General features: G+C 38.7%; 1 protein-coding gene across 6 annotated transcripts in view; it reads right to left on the bottom strand.

Annotated features, from left to right (window-relative positions):
- map4k5 (mitogen-activated protein kinase kinase kinase kinase 5) overlaps positions 1–24,481 on the bottom strand; it is a 46,246-nt gene extending 21,765 nt beyond the window's left edge. Inside the window, exons 1-13 of one of the 6 annotated variants that reach the window (XM_066695058.1) lie at positions 24,006–24,481; positions 23,141–23,410; positions 16,143–16,200; positions 7,882–7,972; positions 5,270–5,334; positions 4,842–4,897; positions 4,478–4,525; positions 3,446–3,488; positions 3,281–3,353; positions 2,814–2,945; positions 2,534–2,596; positions 2,246–2,327; positions 1,718–1,834 (exon numbers count right to left, since the gene is read on the bottom strand). In XM_066695058.1, coding sequence (XP_066551155.1) covers positions 1,718–1,834; positions 2,246–2,327; positions 2,534–2,596; positions 2,814–2,945; positions 3,281–3,353; positions 3,446–3,488; positions 4,478–4,525; positions 4,842–4,897; positions 5,270–5,334; positions 7,882–7,972; positions 16,143–16,200; positions 23,141–23,248 — 936 coding nt within the window. In that variant the 5' untranslated portion in view covers positions 23,249–23,410; positions 24,006–24,481. The remainder of the gene's footprint in view (positions 1–1,717; positions 1,835–2,245; positions 2,328–2,533; positions 2,597–2,813; positions 2,946–3,280; positions 3,354–3,445; positions 3,489–4,477; positions 4,526–4,841; positions 4,898–5,269; positions 5,335–7,881; positions 7,973–16,142; positions 16,201–23,140; positions 23,411–24,005) is intronic. The other 5 variants (XM_066695059.1, XM_066695060.1, XM_066695061.1 and 2 more) reach the window with 5 other exon arrangements.
- Between the last annotated feature and the right edge of the window lie 69 nt (positions 24,482–24,550).

The raw sequence follows: 24,550 nt of genomic DNA, 5'->3' as shown, positions 1-24,550 counted from the left end.
ACAGGTAACGAGCTGAGATTAGGAGCACTCTCTTAAAGGGAGTGCTCCTAATCTCAGCTCGTTACCTGTATAAAAGACACCTGTCCACAGAAGCAATCAATCAATCAGATTCCAAACTCTCCACCATGGCCAAGACCAAAGAGCTGTCCAAGGATGTCAGGGACAAGATTGTAGACCTACACAAGGCTGGAATGGGCTACAAGACCATCGCCAAGCAGCTTGGTGAGAAGGTGACAACAGTTGGTGCGATTATTCGCAAATGGAAGAAACACAAAATAACTGTCAGTCTCCCTCGGCCTGGGCTCCATGCAAGATCTCACCTCGTGGAGTTTCAATGATCATGAGAACGGTGAGGAATCAGCCCAGAACTACACGGGAGGATCTTGTTAATGATCTCAAGGCAGCTGGGACCATAGTCACCAAGAAAACAATTGGTAACACACTACGCCGTGGAGGACTGAAATCCTGCAGCGCCCGCAAGGTCCCCCTGCTCAAGAAAGCACATGTACAGGCCCGTCTGAAGTTTGCCAATGAACATCTGAATGATTCAGAGGAGAACTGGGTGAAAGTGTTGTGGTCAGATGAGACCAAAATCGAGCTCTTTGGCATCAACTCAACTCGCCATGTTTGGAGGAGGAAGAATGACCCCAAGAACACCATCCCCACCGTCAAACATGGAGGTGGAAACATTATGCTTTGGGGGTGTTTTTCTGTTAAGGGGACAGGACAACTGCACCGCATCAAAGGGACGATGGACGGGGCCATGTACCGTCAAATCTTGGGTGAGAACCTCCTTCCCTCAGCCAGGGCATTGAAAATGGGTCGTGGATGGGTATTCCAGCATGACAATGACCCAAATCGCACAGCCAAGGCAACAAAGGAGTGGCTCAAGAAGAAGCACATTAAGGTCCTGGAGTGGCCTAGCCAGTCTCCAGACCTTAATCCCATAGAAAATCTGTGGAGGGAGCTGAAGGTTCGAGTTGCCCTCACTGTACATGTTGCGTCGCCGATAAACAGGAACAACGGCAGACCCAGATTGCATATGATAAGGTGCACCTGAACCACACAAACACAAACCATCTGGTGTGTACCTGTCTCACTGGGTATCATGCACTGACATCTTGTGACTTAAGACCCTCATGCAAATACTACAGGTCTAGCAGAGTTCTTACTGGGTTCCTTGTCTGGGCACCGGGGAGGGCGACACAATGCCCCATTCGCATTTGCGGGTGCCATCAATTTTACATTTGCTGCCAGACTGATGCAGATCTCGTACACTGACACCAGTCACGGAGAGTAACGGAGGCAGAGAGGTTAACAATGGACAAAAGAATGGGAGGCCATTTTCAGGCAATACTGAAGCATTTGTATTGCCATCGAGTAACATGCAGAAAAGGAGTTATAGCAATGAATGGACCCACGCATAAATCTCACGTTCCTATTTAGTTGTGTCAGAACATTAAGCCTAGGGCCAAGGGAGAGAAAATGGTCTGTTTTATGGGGGGGTAAAAGTTAGCTGAACTTGCTACTTAGAGATAATACACAGAGAGGATATGTGGTTAAGGACACAGCATCTAGCTAAAGCTGAACAGATGCTAGACAATGTGGTTAACATTCAGGGGAGGGAGGAGGCTTAAACCACACTGAGGCAGAGTAAAGAAAACGTTCTGTCCATAAACTGCGACACACTGAACTCCTTAGAAAGTCTCTCCCGCACCTCCAGGTCGTCATCGTCCACCTCAGTGTAGTGGGGGTGGTTGTCCGGGTTGTTCATTTTGTCTAAAAGCTCCACAGCCATCCTTCTGGTAAGGCCATTCTGAGCTACGAACACGTGCTGGAAAAAGGAAAGGAGAAATGCAAGAGATCACATTATGAGTCGCAGATCTTTTGCAGGGCCTTTGCTTTTTGGTTATTCTGGTATACCTGTTTATAATGCGCACACTTGGACGTACAATTGTCCATCAGGCAGTACTTATTTAACACGCACCGTTAGTTAGTCAATCCACACAGCATCACGTGTGCGGTTTGAAAGACACTACAGATATATACTTGGTTATATACAGTCTAATTTTACAGCTATGAGATCATTATTAAAGTGTATTATTAGATTAAACGTGTTGAGGACATGTTCAGAGTGTTAATCACAGCACCAGACCTTCAATGCAGCTTCCTCGTACCATGACAGCAGCAGCATTTTAAAAGAGCTCAAATCTATCCTGAAATTAGGAATTTAACCATTGATTACCGAGAGAAGCTTCTCTGCTGTAGGCCTCTTCTTCGGGTTCTTTGTCAGGGAGACTTTTATGAAGTTTTGGAAGGCTGGAGACCTGTTAAAAATACAACATCAGAGATTACATATGCTGTTCAGTCTCACAGTATCTGAGCTACTGAAATTGTTAGCTGTATTTCATCAATAAAATACTGCATTTCCTTCTCAGTCTGTGGTCTGAATGTCATTTTATGTTTCACACTGACAAATGTGTCTAATTTCCATACTCGTGTATAGGTTACAAATATATTAAATCACACTTACCATTTTGTTTTGTCTTTTAGCTTGGGTGGCTGGAAGCTACTCTTTGACATTAAAAACAAGGCTCTGAAATGAAACAGATAACCTGAGATTACATGAGCAGCTAAGAAAAAGGGCTAATGATAATGCAAGCTTTGAGAAATAAGCAACAACACATCTTCACAGTCTTCTCAGGTTCTGGCAATGAATTAAGAGCTCTAACTTCCAAGATAAATCTACTCCAAGAAGAACAGAAGTACATCCAGTGCAGGTAAAGGACAGGATAGCTCAGAAAGAAGATCACCTCATGGGATGGAGGTCGAACATGGGGGGCTGCAACTCGGCCAGCTCGATGGATGTTATGCCCACTGCCCAGATGTCACACAGCTGGTTATAGCCCCCATTTTTCTCCACTGCTGCCACCTCAGGAGCCATCCTGCACAAAGGCAAAGCAGGGATAAGTCGAGACAGCTGCACAGAAGTTACTTACTGCTGTGGCCAAAATAAAGCAACTGGCTGCTATAAATGCACGACTCTAATTTTAATTCAGTTTAACAGCTAGTTTTTCCATCATCAAATCGTTTGCCTAAAACTATTAAATGCAGGCTGAATAACAGCAACGTGGAAAATAATATTTTAATAAAAGTAATTTTTTTATTGTTTTTGCTGCTTTGAATTGGGATGCATGTAAAGCTACACTGTACACCTATGCCTTTACCAAACATTTACATATTTCAGGACAGCAATTAAGAGAACATTACAAATACTTACCAGTAAGGAGTTCCAATAAAAGACTTTCTCTTAGCAATGGTTGCTGTAATTTTGGCTGCAACTCCAAAATCAGCTGGGAAAAAAAAAAAAGACCAGTTCAATTAATTTCCAAAACATGCAAATTAGGAAGAGTGAATTGTTGCATGTCTTTTCATGCACACTTACCTAACTTTACATCCCCATTGTCTGTCAGCAGAATATTAGCTCCCTATACAAGAGAAAAGAAACAGATTTGAGAACTCAATCTCATCTGCTGTCAGGGGTCAAAATGATGATGCTATATTATAGTATATTATTGCTCTTTAGAAATTACATCTTGTCGAGGGATCTAGTTAATGTCTCTTAAAATACAGATTATGCATTGCCTGGTTGGGCCAGATTATTGGGCATTAGAGATCATTAGATGCACACACGCTGTACAACAAGGATTAACGCTACATGTAAAAAATATGATTTGTTAAGCAAACAATGACAAAATGGAGTGGCTCATAAAAAAGATCCCATCTAAGCAAGTCAAAATCCAAATGTCAGGTGTCTATTTATTTATTTTACACATTTGGTATCAGACTGTGTAAGGATACAGATACCAACATAAGATCAGACAGATGCAGCATTTTAGTACAAAGAAATGTTCAACGGTCAGTGAAAATAACCAACAACAGCACGCCTAATAGTCTTAGATATGCAGCAGTGTTGAGTGACAAGTCTAACTGTGTTTGCATCCTGCAGCCACTAAAGGGGGTAAACAGGAAGTGCACTAGGCATGGCGTGTACAGAGAACGATCTGTGACACACTGACAAACCCTGCAAGACAGTGATAAGCTCAGCAAGAGGGTGTTATTTATTTAAAAGAATAATTAAAAAAAAAAAAAAGTAGTGATGGTACGTCAATTGTGTACCAAGCACAGCCACAAGAGCATCTGTCATGGGTCACACATTTCAACTTTTATTTCCTATGGGTTTTTTTCACACCTTTGTAGCATTTGCTGATGTACAGGAAAACAAGAGCCTCTTATTACTGCTTTCATTAGAATGGTACACCAAATACCTCCTGTTCCAAACTCCTTTCTGACTCACACGCATTTGATATATATCTATTTATATCTATACATCTCTATATCTATAGTTAGATTCCTATATTCTATAGATTCCTTTATTTATTGTCACAATAACTTTAAAAATGAGCAATTCAATTACCTTGATGTCTCGGTGCATTTTACCCTTGGAGTGAAGATAGCCAAGGCCCTGTTATGAGGAGAAAGATTTGGAAATATTTCTCGTGGTTTATTAGATTTATGCCAGTCGGTATAATCAATCATTAAACAGCTTGCAAATGTACAATGTTATGCTCTTGGGTTATTGCATGTCATTTCCAGAAGTTGTTTTTGCCCAAATAAAGACAGTTATCATCAAGATGCAAAGTAACCATATCTAACGCAACCCAACAACAGTGAAGGTTCTGTGGTACAGAAATGTGTTCCCTCACACCAATGATGTTGATAAAGGATAAATATTTTCAACCTCATTCCAAACACTCGTCTTATGAAATGTACCATCATACCTGTAATGTTTCTCTGCAGACATAGGCGATCTGAGGCTCTGAAAGCGGTCCAGTTACTGTTACAAAACACAAAACAGGAATTTCTTTTAGGCCTTGGCATGAATCATCTGTCATAACATTTGCATTGCAGAAGGATCGCTGGGAACTTAGAATAAACTAAAAAAGAAAAACAAAAAGGCTTTGTATAGTATTTTACTTAAAACAAGAGTCACCAACCATAGTAAATCTGAATAACACCATATAAAGTATAAATTCCTCCGTCTTATAGAAAAATCAGGACCAAGAGCATTGTTGGATTTCTTTTGAAAATAAATTATTGGAAGTAATAAACTGAAGCACATTTCATACAAATCACATATTCCATTAGAACCCTAATAAGCCATCAGCTAACCCAGTGTGACTTTTTGTTAAACCGGAAGCTGTTTTACCATGGTAGATGTCCTGGAGGGAGCCTCCACCACAGTACTCCATGCAAATCCACAGTTTCTCCCGGCTGTTTTGTGGAAAACAAACAAAGAGGGGGACGAAAAGTGATCAGAAAAACATATAGAATTTCAGGTCAAACAGAATTAAAATATTTAAAAAAAACACATGTTTCATAAATTAAAGTACTGTGCACTCCATTGATCTTCACAACACAAATAAACAATTCTGATAACGGAGGTTCATGTAGCAGATTACTTTCAACAGGAATAAAAGCACATGTTTCAAGGTTAAAAAATAAAAATAAATGATTAAATATTAAGGCAAACAAACCCAGTCAGTCTACTTTAAGCATTGTGAACTCCAGCACATGACATCATGGCCAACTATATTCTGGAAGCAGTTACTGTAGACTATGACTATACTACTATGACATTCTTTTGGGGTTCAAAAAAGAGGAATGCATTACATTTAGTAGGTGAAAGGCAAGAATTGCATATTATTCAATGAAAAGGGAATTTCTGAAAACACTCAATATCCAGATATAAAAGCTCCATAGACTCTCTAAAAAGTGGTGAACTACAGAAGCTGAGATGGGATGTTCTTCTACCTTATTTATACCAAAAAAGGCAGACACTCAAATATTCAGTTTCTTGGAAATATTCTAGACATCATCCTGGGAAAGATCATAATCTCTTTATTATGTTATTCACTTCGATTCAAATAATCTTTCGCCAACGATCTGCTTTGTGCCGAGAATGTGCGTAGGAACTCTCTAGATATATTTTATTAACTCATGAACTTAGTGTAACGCCTGATTCCAGATGACTCATTAAGAGAAACAAGTCACCTTGTTTAACCAGAACTTCTGCCTAATCATCAGGAACAGTTCAGTAGAAAACACAGAAGAGATTAATTTCACAATCCCACTTCAAGTTTTTTTTTTTTTTTAAATACTATTTTGAGGATAGTGTAAGGGTGTGTGAGAGAAATAATATTTCTCCAAGTGTCGGTACCTGTACTGACTGTAAACAGTGAGAGTTTTGTGTTACAGTTTACAGTAGCTGAGTAATAATGACCTTATACATAGCAGAGTGGGCTCATGGGATTAAGGTCAGGGCTTTGTCTCAAAACTGCAGATTCATGATTCTTGCTCCTGGTACAAATGTGCATTGTCAAGCTGAAAAGGGATGTGTTTTTATCCATGACGTAAATGGCACGAAAAACTTTTCAGAAAACATGTTGTCCTTACTGCCCCCAAAATAAATCTTAAAAGCATGTACATACTCTCAGAGATTAGTGGGGAGGTGAAATTGCCAAACCATACAGCTCTGAATGCTGGACAATCACATTTCATGATCTCTTTTCTGGGTATAGTAGAGGTGTTCATAGTGAACTGCACACTGGTCTAACTGATGCTGCAATTTAATTTGGGGGTCTTAAGATGACTGATTAGAAATGTAATAACTCAGAAGACTACAAGACAAAAAGGCTAAACAATGCCTTAACTAATTTTAATTCTACCAGTCAAAAAACGAAACCACAGAAGAAGCCTGGCAAGTGCTGATGGTTATTTATACTCCTTTTCCACTGGCACATCTGACCCCACCCTGAACCAAGCCAGAACCTAGCCGAGGTGGCCTGGTGCGGGTCGGGTGCTATTCCACTGCACGACCCAAGTGGAGGTCAATGACGTCATAAGATGATTTCTTACAAGTATATAAATATCTGTACAAGTTTGTTAAGTTTTTGTTATGTATTTTATTAATGTATTAAGTATTTGTAATGTATTTAAACCTAGTAATAGGGTAGACTGATGCTACATGATGAAAAGTTCAGTTAACTCCTCCCCCTGGAAAATTCTCGGGGTGTTGTTGAAAACACCTTTGCTTGATTTAATTTAAGAAGAAGCTGAACAGACCAAAGAGAAGTGAAACTGATCATTTCTGCACTTCTCCCTTAAGTCAGTGTTAGGAATGAATGCAACTCCTTCAGCTCCAATACTACTCTGATTGCAAAAATATATCAAATTACAGATATGTGTATGGAAACAGGTAGTGATCTAGGTTATAAAAATAAAAATAAAAATAAATAATAAAATGCATACATAAAATCTAAACTATGGGGGATTGTGTTTTACAAACGGTTCATGTGAAAGGATGTCTTCTTTCAAGGTTTAGATGACTCAGAGTAGACAACGTGCCACCTTGCAGCATTTTATGTTACTATATTCAAGCATTAAAAGTCAAATTATACAGTACAATTTGCATGTGACTCCACTGAGTCAGTAATAGAAAAAGACTTCAGTTACAATTCCAGTAAGATGCATCATGCGGAGGTTGTTTTGGTTCAGGGTTTAGGGATTGTGCAAGCGGCTACTCTACTAAATAAAAACGGACCTGGGAATGTATGCATCTTGCTCACAGCTAGCAATGTCTGGGTTTTAAACTCCAACTTGTTTTCAGACCTGAGACTTTTATTGGTTGAGCCACTAAGGAGTTCCAAACAACACCTATTATCAGATCAATACACACACAATGTACAGTTTATACAGCATTTAGGCGACATTTCTGGTGCTGGATTAAGCAGTTCTTAAATTGTGTGTATTGTGCCTTACCAAAGGTAGCTTCCAAAGTAGGCCACAATATTTTGGTGTGTGCATTCCTTCACCATGAAGATTTCCTGCTGGATGATGGAAAAGTCATCACCTGGAATTAGAAACGGTTGTTAGAAATCATCATAACATCTAAAACTAGATTTCAAGTTACTTTACACCGCAAAAGACAGATACAATCATAGACCAAGGTACCTAGTCCCGATTATTGAGTATGACTCATCAACATATAATATTGCATTCTATTATTTCAAAGCTTTGTGTACGCAGATACACATTTTTTTTTTAGATTTAAAAGTTAATGCAACAATAAAGTATGTTTTCTACATTTCAATAAATAATCCTTTTAATCTTGGAATTTACAGCATTTCCAGCCAAAGGAATTTAGTATCACATATTCACCTCTAAGCCATCCATTACAGACCATTATTTGTAGATTGATTTTATTTTCACAGACATGCTGTAAAATGGCATATATATGCTATATTTATAATAAAAAGCATGGTAAACATAGAAAACCTATAGTATCAGATAATATTAAAGCTTAATTCAGTATTTGTTTCCAATGAAAAGGGTGAAAGAAAGCTATTTGTGACAGAAACCATGTCATAAAAGTTTACAGCTTTCACTTATCTTCTATGAATCGATCATGTTTTTATTTGTTATGAATGACAACATTCACAGAGAAAAAGTAGTTCTGTATTGTCATGCTGAAATGCCTTTCTGTATCCACTACACCATGAACGGCATGCACATTCAAACTAGAGCAAAGTCTATACAGACAATGAGGGACTACAATTTGAAATAATAGCACAGCTGCTCTTTTGGTTTGAAAATTAATTGAAATCCCTTTCTTTATTTTTTGATTAGTGAGAGAAGTTATTTTTCCTTCTCCCATTATTGAGCATTTTCCTATAACTTCCTGCAATGGTTTAGTTTCGATTTTATTATTTGTTCTGAACCATTTCCAATAATTTCGTATGAATCTTTTTAAGGGCAGTACCATCTTTTCTCTAAGTTTAGCTGGCAATGGTGCAGTTAAATAAATGTCTTCTATGGCTTTTCTAAATAGTGAATAGGAAGAAAACACCCGTTGTAATCTAGTGGTTTCAGTACTGCACTGCCTTGATGTCACTGTTTTCACCACAGCTTCCTGCACAAATATCAATAAACAGAAGTATAAGCCACTTCAGCAATCACTCTGCTTCTCTTCACACATCACGTATATAGTTTGCATGTGAACAAGTTCAACATACAAAAAGCAATTGGCCTTTCATCCATTCAAACAATGCAGAAAACTGTTTTCTGGAATACAAATGTAAATCACAAACCAACAAATGTTGGCTATTCATTATAATGGGAAGGATTCTGTAACAAATCCTTTAAAAAATAATACAAAAATTGATATCAAAACCACTTCAGCAGGAAAAAATAATAATACAATGGATTGTCCTTGTCAATATCCTCATATATGAACATGTTAATGATCTTAAAAATGTGCATTAACAATTGAGGTATCGCTTTAGATAAAGTGGTCTATTTAGTGTGTAAGTACAGAGTAATTACTTATATCCTTAGTTACGATGCAGATAAAATGTAACTACTTATGTCATTAAATGATTACATCTCTACATGTATAATTACAAAACAAAATTTTTACCTATGGTAACTATGAACTGCACTTCACAAGTACATAAATACTAGCCACAACTGCACACTTAATTTAAAGTGTTAGTGTTACCAGTTATCCACACCTTGAATGCAGCACTTTAATGAGAGAACATTCATGCAGTGTTTTCTTCAATCCTATTCCTTCCCAGAACAACACAATTCTAAATTAGCCTCTTTACCCTTTTAGACTGCAATGCACTGGTATTTATTACAAATATTTCAAAAGAGATCACGACTCCATGCTGTTAAAGAGATTCACATGCCTTTTTGACATCTGTTTTGAAGTGATATGATAATCACACATCACAGGGCAGTAGCAGAGCAAATCCACTGTTCTTCAGGATCTAAAGCATATTGCTCCTTGGTAACTTTCCATTCGCTTCGCCAGACTCGGAGCATTCTATCAAGTGAACCACATTAATGCAGTCGAAAGGCTCTGGCATGACTTATATTCCTATTGTTAGCTCATGAAAAGATTATTTATTCTTAAATGAGGGGAAGGAGAAAATTGAATATTTGAATCTACACTTTAACCCTGCCTAATAATATATAGAAACGAATCGGCAATAAAAGCCCCCCAAAAAACTTTAAAAGGCGCACATCTGAAATCAATCGAGCAGCAATATTCTAGCCTGGAACCTATTAGTTAAAAAATTAGATCCATCATTACTTTTTTTTTTTTTTGCTGTTAATTGAAAGGCCCTCACTGATTTGTTTTATCCATTTGTTTATCTGACCTTTACTCTTTTCTAGGTACAGTGCTCTACCTTTTTTCTACATATTACAGTGGCCATCCTGTTTGGAAAAGAAGATCTTCCTGTTCTGCAATAAGGTCCTTTTCTCTAAAACTTAAACTGGAGACACTTCACTAATCATACAAACTGCAGAGAGAAAAGATATTGAGAAATACTACTGTGATTCTCAAAGCGATGTTTCATGCCAAAGGAGGAACAATATACAGGCCTGTTACAACAACCATAAAAAGCAAAACACAAAACATACAACAGTATTCTTTCCAGAAAGGATAAACAAAATAAAAGGGTAGTCCTAGAAATACATCCAAGTGAGACAGTCGAGTGATTTATGTTTTTTTCACTGTGAAGAAAGGATGATAACTTTACCAGGAATCCTTTTAGGCATGATCATGCTTTTCAGATTCACTTGAAAAGCATCAAACAGCAGCTCTCAGAAGTTGCATCATCCTTAAAATGGTATCACTTTTAAACTTAGATCAACACTCATTGAAATATATAATTTATGTGGCTGCTAATGGAAGTTAATTCTGTATATGAATACTGACTAAAGTAAAAGTCAGCAACTGTAAAAGAAACTTCAAAGATCACAGATTGTTCAGGACTCAGTTTTTAAGATGGTTAATGGCAGAGAGTTAAATCAGGGGTCTGCTGGCTTCCTGTACTGTCAAGTGCTGCATTACAATGCATCATATTGCCTCCAATGTGCAGACTGCTGAATAGCCATGACCCTCAGCTTCAGCACTTCCTATCTGTCCACACTCCACCCTGTCTTCTGAGCTGGGGGGACGGAGGGGATCACACACATGCAACTGATTGTATCCCAATGAAAACTAAGAGCTGTAGTTTCAGCTACCAGCCCTTAATACCTTGGACGTTCATGTGAAAAAGGTTAGGATTTAGATGTGCAACCATCTATTTTGTTAATAATAATCTCAGTGAGCAATGTCTTTAGCAAAACTTAAAACAATGGCAACATTAAACCCAATCACTTAAAATTCAATGTGTTCCAGTATTATATTTTCAGCCTAAAAGTTTTGTTTCTCATAAATTAGTGTAAATGTCAAGTCTCATAGACATATCTAGCTGCTGCATACATAGAACTCTTAGTCAAACAAGTCACCGCTATATTGAGGTGGCTCACCTGGACAAAAATCGCTGCCACCTGGCCAAACATCGAAAAAAGTAAAAAAAGACAACAAACAAGCACCCTCTCTTGTTCACTACAGCTATCTGCTAGCCCAATCTCCCCACACGGGCGACAGTCCACTAGTACACCCCCCAATCCGCAACAAACCGCCATGCCTATGCAAATTTCTGGGGGAAAGCCCAAGCAGTATATGAAAATAAAGTGGCCAGCTGCTTCACAAACCCCCAACATTAGGACCAGCCACCCACTAAGTTAGAGCCACACGGTTTGGCCACATGCTAGTATAAGCATATAACAGCGCATTAGATTTGATTCAAATTCAAATACAAATGGTAATTCCTGAGCGCAACCCTATGCAACACATTTAAGATGAGACTGAAGTTACTGCTCAATACTGTTCAAATTCAAATGGTTTTTGTGCCTCACTTTTATAGGTGATGTCCCAGAGTATCAGGGAAAAAATATTTAACAAGCTTATATATTTGCCAATGGTAAGTCACAAAGAGCTACATCATCCACACACAGCAATGGCCTACCAGCTTCATTGGCTTTTGAGGTTTGTTGATTGCTGGTTTATTAATCTCTATAAAACTGCTCCTGCTTAATCCATCTCAGGATCTTTCTGGATTAGGATCTTTCTAGGTAATGATCTTACTGACATCTGCCATGAAAACCAAACCAAATAATTCATGGCATGCCAGCACAGGGATACTATAATCCTGCTACTTGAATATAAACAGCTCCTACAATTGCTGCATCACCTTCTTTTACATTTGCGGATAGCACCAAGAGTAGCACATGAAGTAACAAATGAAGCTATTTTTAGAAGGGCAGCAGGCAGGATTAAGGAGAGACGCTACGCAGAAATCAAACTGCTGATAAGCTTGTGTGGTTTAATGGAGAGCCCCGGTGACACTAACGTGAGGAAGCACCTCTCTTTGACAGATCACTTCACTGCCATGTCTCGCTTCTGTGTTTGTGCAGTAGCATTGGTGGCTACCCGGTGACATTCAATGAATGGATTGTGTCATTTCATCTCATTTTCCACACAATTAGTTCCATTAACAAGGATATTCAGAATGAAAAGGATCTCCAGGATTACAGTAGCCACGTGACCCATGCTGGACTGAAAGCAAAGTGTTCATGTGAAAGTACACCAGCCAGAGACAATTAGAGCTCTAATGAGGAAGGCAGCAATCAATTATGCCATACACACAGAAACAATGCTTTCACTCGGCTTTCAGTGACCAAGCCAGACATGGCATAAAAGATAACGGTTTACAACATCATGCATTTCCTAAGGTACCAGGAAAATGCAGCAGTTAGTGGTCAACCATTTAAGTATAACATTTTACAGAAGTGGTTAAGAGCATGTTCTACACAAGTCACAAATGCTCAGTTTTTTTCCAATGCTTTCAACACTTCAAATTTGGACAAATCAAAAACTAAAGTGGATAAGACAAATTCATGATTGTGTCCATAACTTTGCTGATAGCATTTCCAAGTTTACATTTCAAAATATGTCAAACATGTCATTGCAAGGATCCTATTCTAATGAATTCAAAATGTTCTTGTAATACAGTATAATCATTTGTATGGGACAGCATTTGACCTGACTACAGCCTATTTGAGGAAAGGACTGGAGTTTAAGAAACAGCTAAAAACAGATCAGCAGAGTCACCTGGAGGAGTTTGATTTAACACTAGCAAATCGGCTTAGTCTTCCGTCGCCCGGCTGTGAACAATCAAAGGCCTGCCATGTCCCCAGGCCAGGCTCCACTCCCAGGCTGGCTGGCCTAGAAGGCCCCAGTGAGGAGACCAAAAGCCTCTGTGTGAAACCTGTAAACAACACCCTTCTCAGTGCACCCGTCTGTGAAGCGACTGAAGAAATCAGACCTAGCACAAAGCTCAAATCTGAGGCTTCCTGTCGCATTCACTTTCCCATTTACTTTAAATTGATCTTAATCCAAACAGATGTGGTTGCAATCAAGCACGGGGAATATGAAATCTCAAACATACTTTACCACGGAAGACACACCTAGTCATTGTAAAACTGGCAGTCATTATTGTGTTTAAGTAATATAATCACGCTCTCGTTTACATTACCTGCAGTGGCAATCCATGAAAGTCTATGGCACTGTGAACCGGTTTGAGTAAAAACAGAACATCAGAGATAAAACAGTCAGAAAAGTTGTAAAAATATCTATAGTCTTGATTAAATAAGAAACTGTAATATGTTTTGTCCCTAATTTAAAATGTCATACAGGCCATTACTGACCCCTCAAAGCCAATCTCAATACATCAATCATATCTACATTCTTAATTGGGAAGTAATAATAATAATTAAAATAATTATAAATAATTAAAATCTCGTTCAGCACAGGTGACAAGCTAATATGCACAGTTATACGGGAATTTGCAGGGAGTGACAAGGATGCTGTAGAAAAATCCTCTCTGTTCAGAGCACTATATATTTCATCATGAGAAAAAAAAACTCAAAACCAGACCACTTCCTCTCTGAAATTAATATGCATTGCATTGTACACATTTTCTCAAGGGAACAATTACTGTGTTCACACAGGATACATTGGTTTCAGTCAGAAACCTCCAATGATCCACTTTTCATTTTGTGTACCTTAACAGGCTGGCTAGGTTATAGACAATTAGGTATTATTCAAGCTACAATCCAGTCACTTTTAGGAACTGATGCACCAAGTTATATGATAATAAATAACATAAAAAGAGGTGCTGTCCACAAAACATTAGGTGCGCAAGATTTGAGTTTTTAAAATTAAGTTTCAGGCCATGTCTCGTGCATCCGAGTGATAGCAGCCTGACAGAATGACTGAAAGCGAGAGGAACACTATTAGCAAGAGGTCAGATCTCATATTTCCAAAGCAGAGAGATAACTAACCAATAGTAAGAATGTGGTTGTATTACTGTAACTGAGATCTTGTTTGGTTTTCAACAAAACACAAAATACACAGGGACACCTACTCAAGTGTATTCATCCAGCAAGGCTATTATAACCCGTGAAGTCGGCTGGAGAGCAGGGAAACACTGGCCCAAGGACAATCGCAGAGCACACACTCCATAGACGGAGAATATCCCCACTATGCTTTTCCTTGCCCTGCGTGCCAGTTTCACAGCATAATCTTGCAAAACCAGTTTATATTGACTATGAACAGTGCTAATATTTACCTAGAGTGCAGAGAAAAGCTAATCCCCAGCCAAAGGGATCTTCCAGTTAGATCCCTCTAGCCATTGTGACGATTTTATTCAACTTCAGAGGGTTTTTCAACATTGTTTTTTTTTTAATCAACAAAAGAAAACAATTGCTTTTGTTCAGTGTTTGTAACAGCATCTATAACTAGCGTAACCACTTTCCTTTAACTCTTTACAAAGCTTTCACATACTGTAAGCACAGTAACCACAATGTAATATTGTAAGTTGTTTTTTCATTAATATAACTCTCTTGTGCATGAGAATGTAATCCCACCAATTAACTTATGAAGTCTTCTGTTATACACCCATATGACAAAGCAGCCACCTCTTCTGCCTTCTCATGAAGCATACATCTCTAATTTAATCTGTCCATATAAGATCTTATCAATGTGAACACCAAAAACAAACTGAAGGTGAACCTGATTTAAAAAAAAATGACATTAAAGCTATCAAAATCACTGGTTTCTTGATTTTCTTTTCATGGTTTGTGTTTTGAGGCTTTATTATATATGCCTCCTTTATAACTGGCTCGGGGTTAACCAGCCGTACCGACATTTAAATTCACAGTTACTATGGTGTCTATATGACTGGCATGTCACATCTCAGAAAAATCTACAGGGGATATTATGAATCTGAATGAATTTGACTTTAATTTACAGCCTGGGGGAGTCAACTGTATATAACAGGAACTGAAATGGGCATAGCATAGGAATTCCTCTCTAGAAAAGTCTAGTAACGACTGCTGAACTGTTTTGTCTAGCATTGTTTGCTTGCTGTCCAAGTTGTTGCTTAAATAAACTTGTTTGTGTTTTGAAACAGCTATTTTGCCATCATCTAGCTTCCTGATGGGGTCCAACGTGTTACATGTGTTAGCAGTGAAGATACAACAAAATGCCCTGTGCTGGCAGGGGCATTTTCCTTAGGAATCAAAAAAGGCCTTAGGTGTGATATGTTTCTCTCACTATCACCCTTTCTGCCTCAGTCGCTTCTATTAATGCCAAATTTAACACTAGAAACCACTGTGTGAAACATGCTCTCTTTCCTAATCCAGAATAGCAAGTGAAACAATGAAGAGGCAGGCAAGGGGAATGATCAAAATAAACAACTATGATAAAGGGAAAATAGGTTCCTAGAGACACAGACCTCAAAACCACACTACTACAATCAAAATTAGCTTTTTTATTGTGCTTGTAACCATAAATGAAACCGTACCGACAGCAGTGTCGCAACTGCATTATGCATTAACATACACGGAGCAAAGCATTTATGATAGTGGATTAATACCAGTCAACATATGCAAGAAATAACACTTAAGAGGTATATATTTATTTTTGTGGCACTCAGAACAGTACTGTACCTGATGGGTCTTGTTCTGAGGAGAGAACCTGTCACACACCATTCTTAACACTAAATACAAGAGTTCAAAGAAGAGGGCAGTTGAGGGAAGAATATATAAAAACACATCACCTGGTTCTAGTTTGATAATCTTGACGGCTGCCAGCTCTCCTGTCTGGATGTTGCGGGCCTGCAATAACAAACGAAAAACAAACTGAAAATCATGCTCAGCAACAGCATGCACAACATATTGATTCCAATCTAGCGCAGGGAATTTAAAGTCAGATCCTGGGGGGGCTGCAGTGTCTTCTGATTTTCATACTGACTAGAGCCCTCAATCACTGGTTATTTTTTTAGTGATCTAATATTGTTTTAATGTCTATCACAGTTAACAGCTTCAAGTATAGATATATGTTGTATTCACTGCCTATAAACATGTGTAGCTTTCAGATAAGTATTATGTCCAACTGACCAATCTGCAAATCAGAGCATTTAAATGACTGGGACCTTGTTTGGAACGAAAGGCAGAAGACACTGGGGGTATCGTTATAAAAATAGGTATTGTGGGAGAGGAAAAATACCAACACTCAGTGTGAGAGAATTCACCACAAAAACAGATGTTACTCTGCTACAAAGGACGAGTACTTTTTGGCAAGTCTGAAACATGTATTAATAATGTGCTTTAAATACCAGAAAACATACTTTTCAATTTACGTATTAGCACAGACAGCTAAGAACTAATTTGAAAATTGAGGGTTTCTCTTGATATTGGTAGTATTGCACTATATGACTTGTAAGGTTTCACTATAGGGTCATAGAATCAGTGGTACAACAGTTTTAACATTTACTTGCCAAACTGCTGTTCAGTACTCCCACAGCACTGTACCCCCAGATAACACTGACGGCATAGACTGAACCAGAAAACCCATAAGACTATCTGGAGTATTTCAAAGCAAACAGATAACACCTACTAAACACTTTTAAGAAAGGCACCTGTTTAGTGTTGGGACAAAATGTTAAAGGATGCCAAACATCCATGACTGTTTGGGAGAATAACAAGAACAGAAATGTCACAGGTATCAGACAAGTCAGTTATTTTACATAAGCATGAACATTCCTATAATAAATCCCCAAAGATGGAAAAAGAAAAAACCTCTTCCAACTTTAATATGAAAACGAATGTATTTTCTGTTGGCAAACAAACCCTTTTTCCTAATTACTCTGACAGTGTGATGCAAGTGTACAAACTCCTTCTGCTTTTGTGCAAATTACACAAGTTTTCTGTAAAAGAAACATCCAGTTCTGTCTGGGTTTTCCAATCTGTTCTCCAATACAAAACTGACAACATGTGGTTCACCCTAAACACCGCAAACTATGAGACGTGAGATATTCTGCCTGTTATTTGTAAGAAAACCTATTTCGTATTGAATGGCTGCAGTTAAGTTGCATGGAAGATTTTTGGAAGGCATACACTCTGTAGCATTGTTCAATTACCCTCCTAATCTGTAAGGTCAATGCAAAGCTAGAAAGCACACACAAGAGACTGCAGATGGTGATCTGGGCTTGGATTAGGTCAACCAGCATAGGCACTGACCTTGCTGTATGTAAATAAGTAACTGATTATCAGGAAGGCATCTGTGCAAACAACTTTACAATTCTCACTCAAATGTACTAAGACTGTTGAGCAAAGTCTTTCAACTATAACATGATTATTCTGCACATGAATAATACATTCAAAGTCAATATTATTATAAGAATGTTTAAAAGGAAACACTTCAGTTAAGAAACACATTTTTTACATGCTTTTGTCTGAAAAATTAAATACTTTTAATATGAGCATTTGTTTCTCCATAGAGTATTTTTAAGTATCAGGTTGGCTTCATATTTTTTTCTTTTGCACCAATGTTTAGATTGTGCTCTGTATGTGGAAGTTCTCAATCAATTAATAAAGGTGGTATATAACACACAATTGCAAGCCACCTTTGAACACTGTGTTTAAAACTAATTAAATTCAGCTCACAGCTGCTTTGAAGTAGGCATTAATTACACAACATTAGGGATGTAAATAACACTCCCACTGCAAAGCAATTTGAGCCGTTCCAGATTTCACAAGCAGCAGTGTCTTGTAAATCTGCCTATTTCATTAGCAGGTGGTGGAGATTTTGTGCTTGACACCAAACAGGGTGAACAACTACATGTTGAGATAAAACAATACAATTAGTTTCTGTTTTATCAGTGTCACTTTAAGGGAGCAAAGAATGCTCACGAATCAAGCCGTTACACACCGGGAATTATATTCCTATCTCTGGGAGCTACTAAAAAGATTACATATACATTTAAAAATCTGTTCTGCAATACATAGCTGCCTCATCTTTACAAAAACATATGTCCACAAATAACAACTTATTTTTATTTTATTAAAGGGGAACCATTTTAGAGTGCGTGTAATTTCTGTCTGGTCAGATGGTCTTGCTGGTGTGAGGTTGACAGAAGACAAACCCATTGGCGGAAATTAACATTTTAGATCTAATGGTCTTGGTTACTTGAATAATTTAAAAATAACTTCATACATCTAAAGAGACAATGAGATAGAGACAGCAGTATTTAAGTAAGGAACAGATATCCTTGTGTAGAGCAAGATGAATACTTCAATGGGTCTGTCTGGATAAGGGGTTTTGTGAAAAACATTTTGCATGTGTGTCGTTTTTGGAAAGACAGACGGAATTAGTGCATCACTTGAGAAAACCAAATAGGCCTTTACATTCCCTTAATTCTAGGACTTTTTCAAACTCTATAAACCAAAACAGTCTTTTAATGATTGATTAAGTAGTGACACTGAGCTGGAGCGATGCATCTAATCTAATCCAGACTGAAGGAGTTCCTCATAATTGTTGTGAAAAGAACAATCGTGTAGAAAATATCCCATCACCAAAAAGACACAGAAGGGGCCTTTTCACAAAAACAACAAAAAATCCTAGATATTTCCGATGTCACTTCAACTGAGAACGTTCAAATACCAAGTACATGTTTAGACAGCAGACTTCTCATATTTCAGCACAGCACGGCCCTGAACTTCTGTGCTGGGAGAATACCGTACATTTCATTCTGCCTGCGGTCTGCTCGGAGCTAGGCCTCGGAAAATAAACTTCTGTTTAACGGAGCACAGACTTCTCAGAGCAATGTATGCCTTAGGAAGAGTGTTTAAACATTTCGGCAGAAAGCTCTCACGTAGATTGAAATGATGAACTTCTTGCATTTTGTTATAATAAAAGTTTTTGGGAGCTTATATATGAAGTACAGATCTACTCGGGTCTATTCTATTAGATTACTGTCCTACCGAGTCAAATTTGAAGTTTTATCTTGACCAGAAAAAGATCTATGTGATTACAAGTTAGTTTTGCTGACAACAGTCAACAACAAGTATTTTTGGAAAGAAGCATCAGCAGCATTTGAATAAATAGGATACAATTCAAACTTCTATATTCTAAATAATGTTCCAATCTATTCAAATGCATAAAAATGTAAAACAAATTCTGGAAATTCTACACTGCTTTTTGGTCATCTGATAATTTTATGAAACCACCCACATGCAATATGATTATGGATCACTGACAAAAGACTAATGTTGTAACGTCACCTGATCATTTAAATCATTGCAAATGTAATTCTAGGAACTGATGTTTGTTATGTTCAGCTTTTAGATTATTAGCAGGTTAAATAGTTGGCAATCTAAGATGAATGAACCAGGGGGAATTACAAAGCACATAGTATCTTCAAATACATAAAAATAAATAGAAATGTATTAGTGTACGGTTATCATTGGGAAAAAAACATGGCGAGATCTGGATATAAAATCTGGATCTTGGTATAACTATATAGAACTATATAGAAATAGAATACATATACACACACTTGTTTTCACTTTTACCATAATATACTTGATATTCTAGATTTCCTAAAAGGATACAACTGGGAGGTTGTTTTTAGTGCATTCAAGTGAAAGGATTACAGGTTATGATCTACAGATTCCCAAAAGCAAATTAATCTGCCATGTAACTAAAGTTAAGTGCCTGCCTACTGTTTCATAAAGCTGTCCAATGCACACTAAAAAAACAAAAACATATGAAGTTTAATCTGTTTGGCATACGCTTTATTTTTTCATAGCTGATTAGCTCTACGGAAGATTTATTCTCTTATTTATTTAAAAGGGCACCAATCGCACCTGTGCATACTGATGATGTTTAATCTCTTGTATGAAGCAACATCAAATTAGTGAGAGGAATGGCTCAGGACTCCTGCAGCCACATATCAAAAGGATTCACTAATTAATGCCAAGTGTGAAGTCTACACCCAATAAAGACATTGCAAACAGCTGTCTTTCAACGCAAGAAGAATATCTAGAATGACAGGACGTTCCAGCAGGGAAAACAGATGGGCCATCGCAAAAGTCCTCCTCTCTGCCTCAGAATGGAAACATTCACAGTTTGCATCCATTTCCAAAACCACAGATATTTTGTGTAAATATTTTTGTTTTGTTGGTATTACACTGCCTAAATGATTGCATAGTATTCTGGAAAGACTTTCTGGTCAGTGCCGAAGCATGTGGCACAGAAAATGGCAAGACATTAATGAGGAGTGGCTTGAAGCAGTTCTCATCTCAGACCTCACCGACTCACTAATACGTCATGATTGTCTTGGATTTGTGAAAAAAGTAAATGTATAATAAGTGTGCACATTTCCAGTAGTGGATTTGAGGACTGTGTATACCTGACATGAAGTAATCTGATGTCCGTCTAATAATTCCTGTCATCAGCAAAGATAGCATCCACAGAAATAAACCGAATACACTACTTTTGGATACATGTTGTTTACTATTAAACCACTGTACATGTGGGCGCAAGGCAAAATTCACAGATTATAAAGCCTAGTCAGCTGACCCACTGACGAGAGCGGACATTTTTAGGAAGTACGATAAGCTATGGAATAAGGCATTAAAAAGGACCTGTATATCTCGGTTTTCCTGGAATTGCCTTTATCCTGGTTGGTTTCCTTTTAATTCTCTTTGCCCTTACCAGGGAAATGGAAAAACTGAGCAGGATTTTTTTTTTTTTTATTTTTTTTTTTTACTATTTCCACCTCTTCAAACATGAAATACGAACCAAAATATTCAAAAGGCCGTTTAGTCTTTGACAAAACTTCAAGACATCCCATGTCTTCAGCATTAAACAGATCTGCATACCAGACACAGGACATGGCAGCTTGCTCCAAAATGTTTTGTCAAATAATCACACAATATGCAGGTGAACTGGCATAATTTCAATCTAGAAGAAAATATAAAAAGCCACCAGGAAGATCCTAATTTATCGATGAAGGGATAAACAGTCCAAACAGGGTTCAACATATGTTTAACAATGGTTGAAATGAACACTGACAATGAACAAGTGACAATGTTCCCCTTTACAAAGAGCATGTTTTAAACATGGTCAGGTCACAAGTATGTCTGTTAATACTATGAAGCTCCAGGATATTAAATGTGTACACACTTCTTAAACATTTCCTATGAACTTGAATGGTTACAGCAGCCACACGGTCCATATCAGAATGAGGCGATTGATTTAATCCCAGAGAGGCGTAGACGGCTGGCTCACGCATTAAGTCTGAGGACGTGTGCACTCCAAACCAGGATAACCTGTTTAGGAACACCAAGAGCACAGTAAACATGCACTGGTATTATTTTAAGACTTCCAAAATCCCTCTAGACTGCACCACCAATACACCAGCTAAGACCACACCCTGGGAGAACAGGCATCTCATTTAACTGACACTATCTCATATAACAGATCTCCAAAAATGTGTGGAAAAGCAGGCTTCAGTTGTCAATATTTAACAAAGTGAGGTCCTAAGAAAGACCATGCCAGGGAATTATGGACTGTTTCTTCAGTGCCCTTATTGAATGCAAGATGCTTTGTGGAAAGAGAGGCCAGACTGGATCCCCACATTGTCCTTCACTGGCCACTTCTGCGTGTCAATCACAGCAGGATCATGCTAGATGAGATCACGGCAGTTACATGTCTTCACTCCCCTGAGCTTGTACTTGTGTTGCAGTGGTATGAATAGCACCATCCACATATAATTCTGCACATGTACATCAGGGTAGGTAAGCTGAAACCTGATCAGTCACACCTGGTTTCGTTATCATTGCAGAGGAGCACACAGCATTGCAATAGATGCGATACATTTCCCACAGTCAGCCAGTATAGTAATGCTTTTGTTGGTTCTATGGCATGACTCACCATTCCATACAACCATCCTCAGTCCAGGAACACACTGTATAAATAGCAAGACCCAAGGAGCAGCACCATAGAAACATAATACTGCTAGCAACCGAGTGATCTCCTGCCCTCTGTCCAGTCATCCATACAGGAACTCGGAATTGCAGTTCACCGGTTTGTGCCATACTTTGGTTTTCACACAAATTATACTGCTCATCCGTTATTATAAGGATGTCTCCTCCCGTCTTGGTCTTAAAGTAATGCAGTCTAGCACGTGAATGCTGAGCTATTGCTTACAAAAAAGTACAAGATCCAAACTGGAAAATCTTCAGTTTTAAACATGAATGTGGGAGTTCATTCCTTACCAGTCGAAGTATGTAAGTTCTCCGAGTGTGAGGTTAAATAAAAGCATCAGTAAAACCTGAAATATGTATATGAGATACTTGTGTTTGGCTATAGTCAGGAATGCAGCACTAAAGTTTGCTAAAAATGTTAATTTAAAATGTGTTGTTGGACATGCCGATATATATTGTTGACCTAACCATGTCCTAAAATCATGCTAATGTCTATCAGTTAATTACTTCACACGCTACAGAAAATGAATTATTGCTTATTCAAATGCACTCAAACTAATGTACAGTACCGGGGGGTGAAGTGCACAATCATGCCCCATGCAGACGCACAGTAAACTGCAATGGAGGAAGAAAAATTCAGTTTTTTCCTCTAACACAAATAAATATTGATTCTGTGGTAGACATAGTACTTTGCATATGACTTTATGCTGTACTTATGACAACAGGGATGCAAGTACAAGATAAGAGTGCTTTGCTTCCTATACTGGTGTCAATGGTCAGATACCTTATAGACGTCCCCATAGGTGCCGCTGCCCACTCTCTGGACCAGCTCGAAGTCCTGCTGGGGGTTCCTCCTCTGGATCTCCCCGCTGGGCCGGGAAAGGGCATCCATGCTCCTTTCTTTGGGTCTTTCACATGCAATAGCAATGTGGCTTGGATGGGATTTAAAACGATATCCAGATTGCGGAAGGTTTTCGTTGTTGTTGTCTAGTTTCTCGTTTTCTTACAGGAGAAAATGTTATATTTCCAACTATGGCTTATTATCCATTTCCTGCTGTGGAAAAAAAAATAGAAAGGGGGGAAAAAAGTGTGAATGAAAACAGCAGTTCACACACCAATGCACAGGGCTGCTACATCTACTAAATCAAGCTGGGATTAAGCGAGCATCTCTTAAAATGTGTAAAATACTCTTTGTAAAAGCAGCGATGCCACAAACACAATAGTGTGGGACTCAATATAAGTTTAGCAGCAACCAAACACAAAGCACATAAAACAGCCCGGGAGCACACGTGTCAGTGCAAATGCATCCTATGGGTTTGCAGGATTGGATCGCTGCTCCAAATGTGCTTTCAAAACAGATCAGATGTTGCTTGACAATTATTAGAAGTTAAGGTTTTCAAAAACAGTCAGTGTACGTATTGCAATACACACTATAGCGGTGTGTATAAATAGATCACTCTATATATGTGGAGAGATCTGTATACACACACACGCACACATATAAATATATACATATGACGTGTTATAATGAAATGTGCACTGCCTGTATAGCGGATCGGTCGTGCACTTCGCGGGGAAGAAAGTTCATCCAGCAGCCCAAGAGTACGACACGTCCAGCGCATGTAATCATATCGCAACTTTTCCAATACCTTCATCTGGCGCAATCGGCGCTCAGGACCTCCATCTGCGCACTTTCCGCAGTCTCTTGCGCTCAGCAGACGTCGAGTCCAAAGGCTTTAATCATCCAAAAAGGCTCTCCCGGTCACCCACCTCCATCAACAACACGGCGCTCATCTGCTCGGCTCAGCCCGCACTCCGCCTCGCCGCCGACGCTGTCATCAATGTCACTTCCTCCCGACGACGACACCTCCGTCACACCGGGGCCCCGTTAGCGCAGACACGGACACGGACACCGCCGGGCCGCTTGGGCATCCCACTCGGGTCCCATTCAGCAGGGCGGACGGCACGGAAAATGGCACCTTTCGCGCATAAGCTGGTTAGACGCCGGTGTGCAACTTCTGGAGGGGGGGGTAGCGTCCACTTTCTCTCCGATTCAATAAAATGGCGCACATACGGCGAGAGACGCGCTAATTGCGCCGGCGGCCGCACACATCTGAGAGAAATAACTTTTTCCACTTGCGCGTCTTCATCCACCGTGCGATTCATACGGGCTGCATGCCACTGGAAGTGACGT

This window comes from Amia ocellicauda, chromosome 21 (assembly GCF_036373705.1).
Source record: "Amia ocellicauda isolate fAmiCal2 chromosome 21, fAmiCal2.hap1, whole genome shotgun sequence".
Classification (NCBI taxonomy): Eukaryota; Metazoa; Chordata; class Actinopteri; order Amiiformes; family Amiidae; genus Amia; species Amia ocellicauda.
The sequence above is the reverse complement of the archived record's forward strand: the minus strand, read 5'-3'. Positions and strand labels throughout refer to the sequence as shown.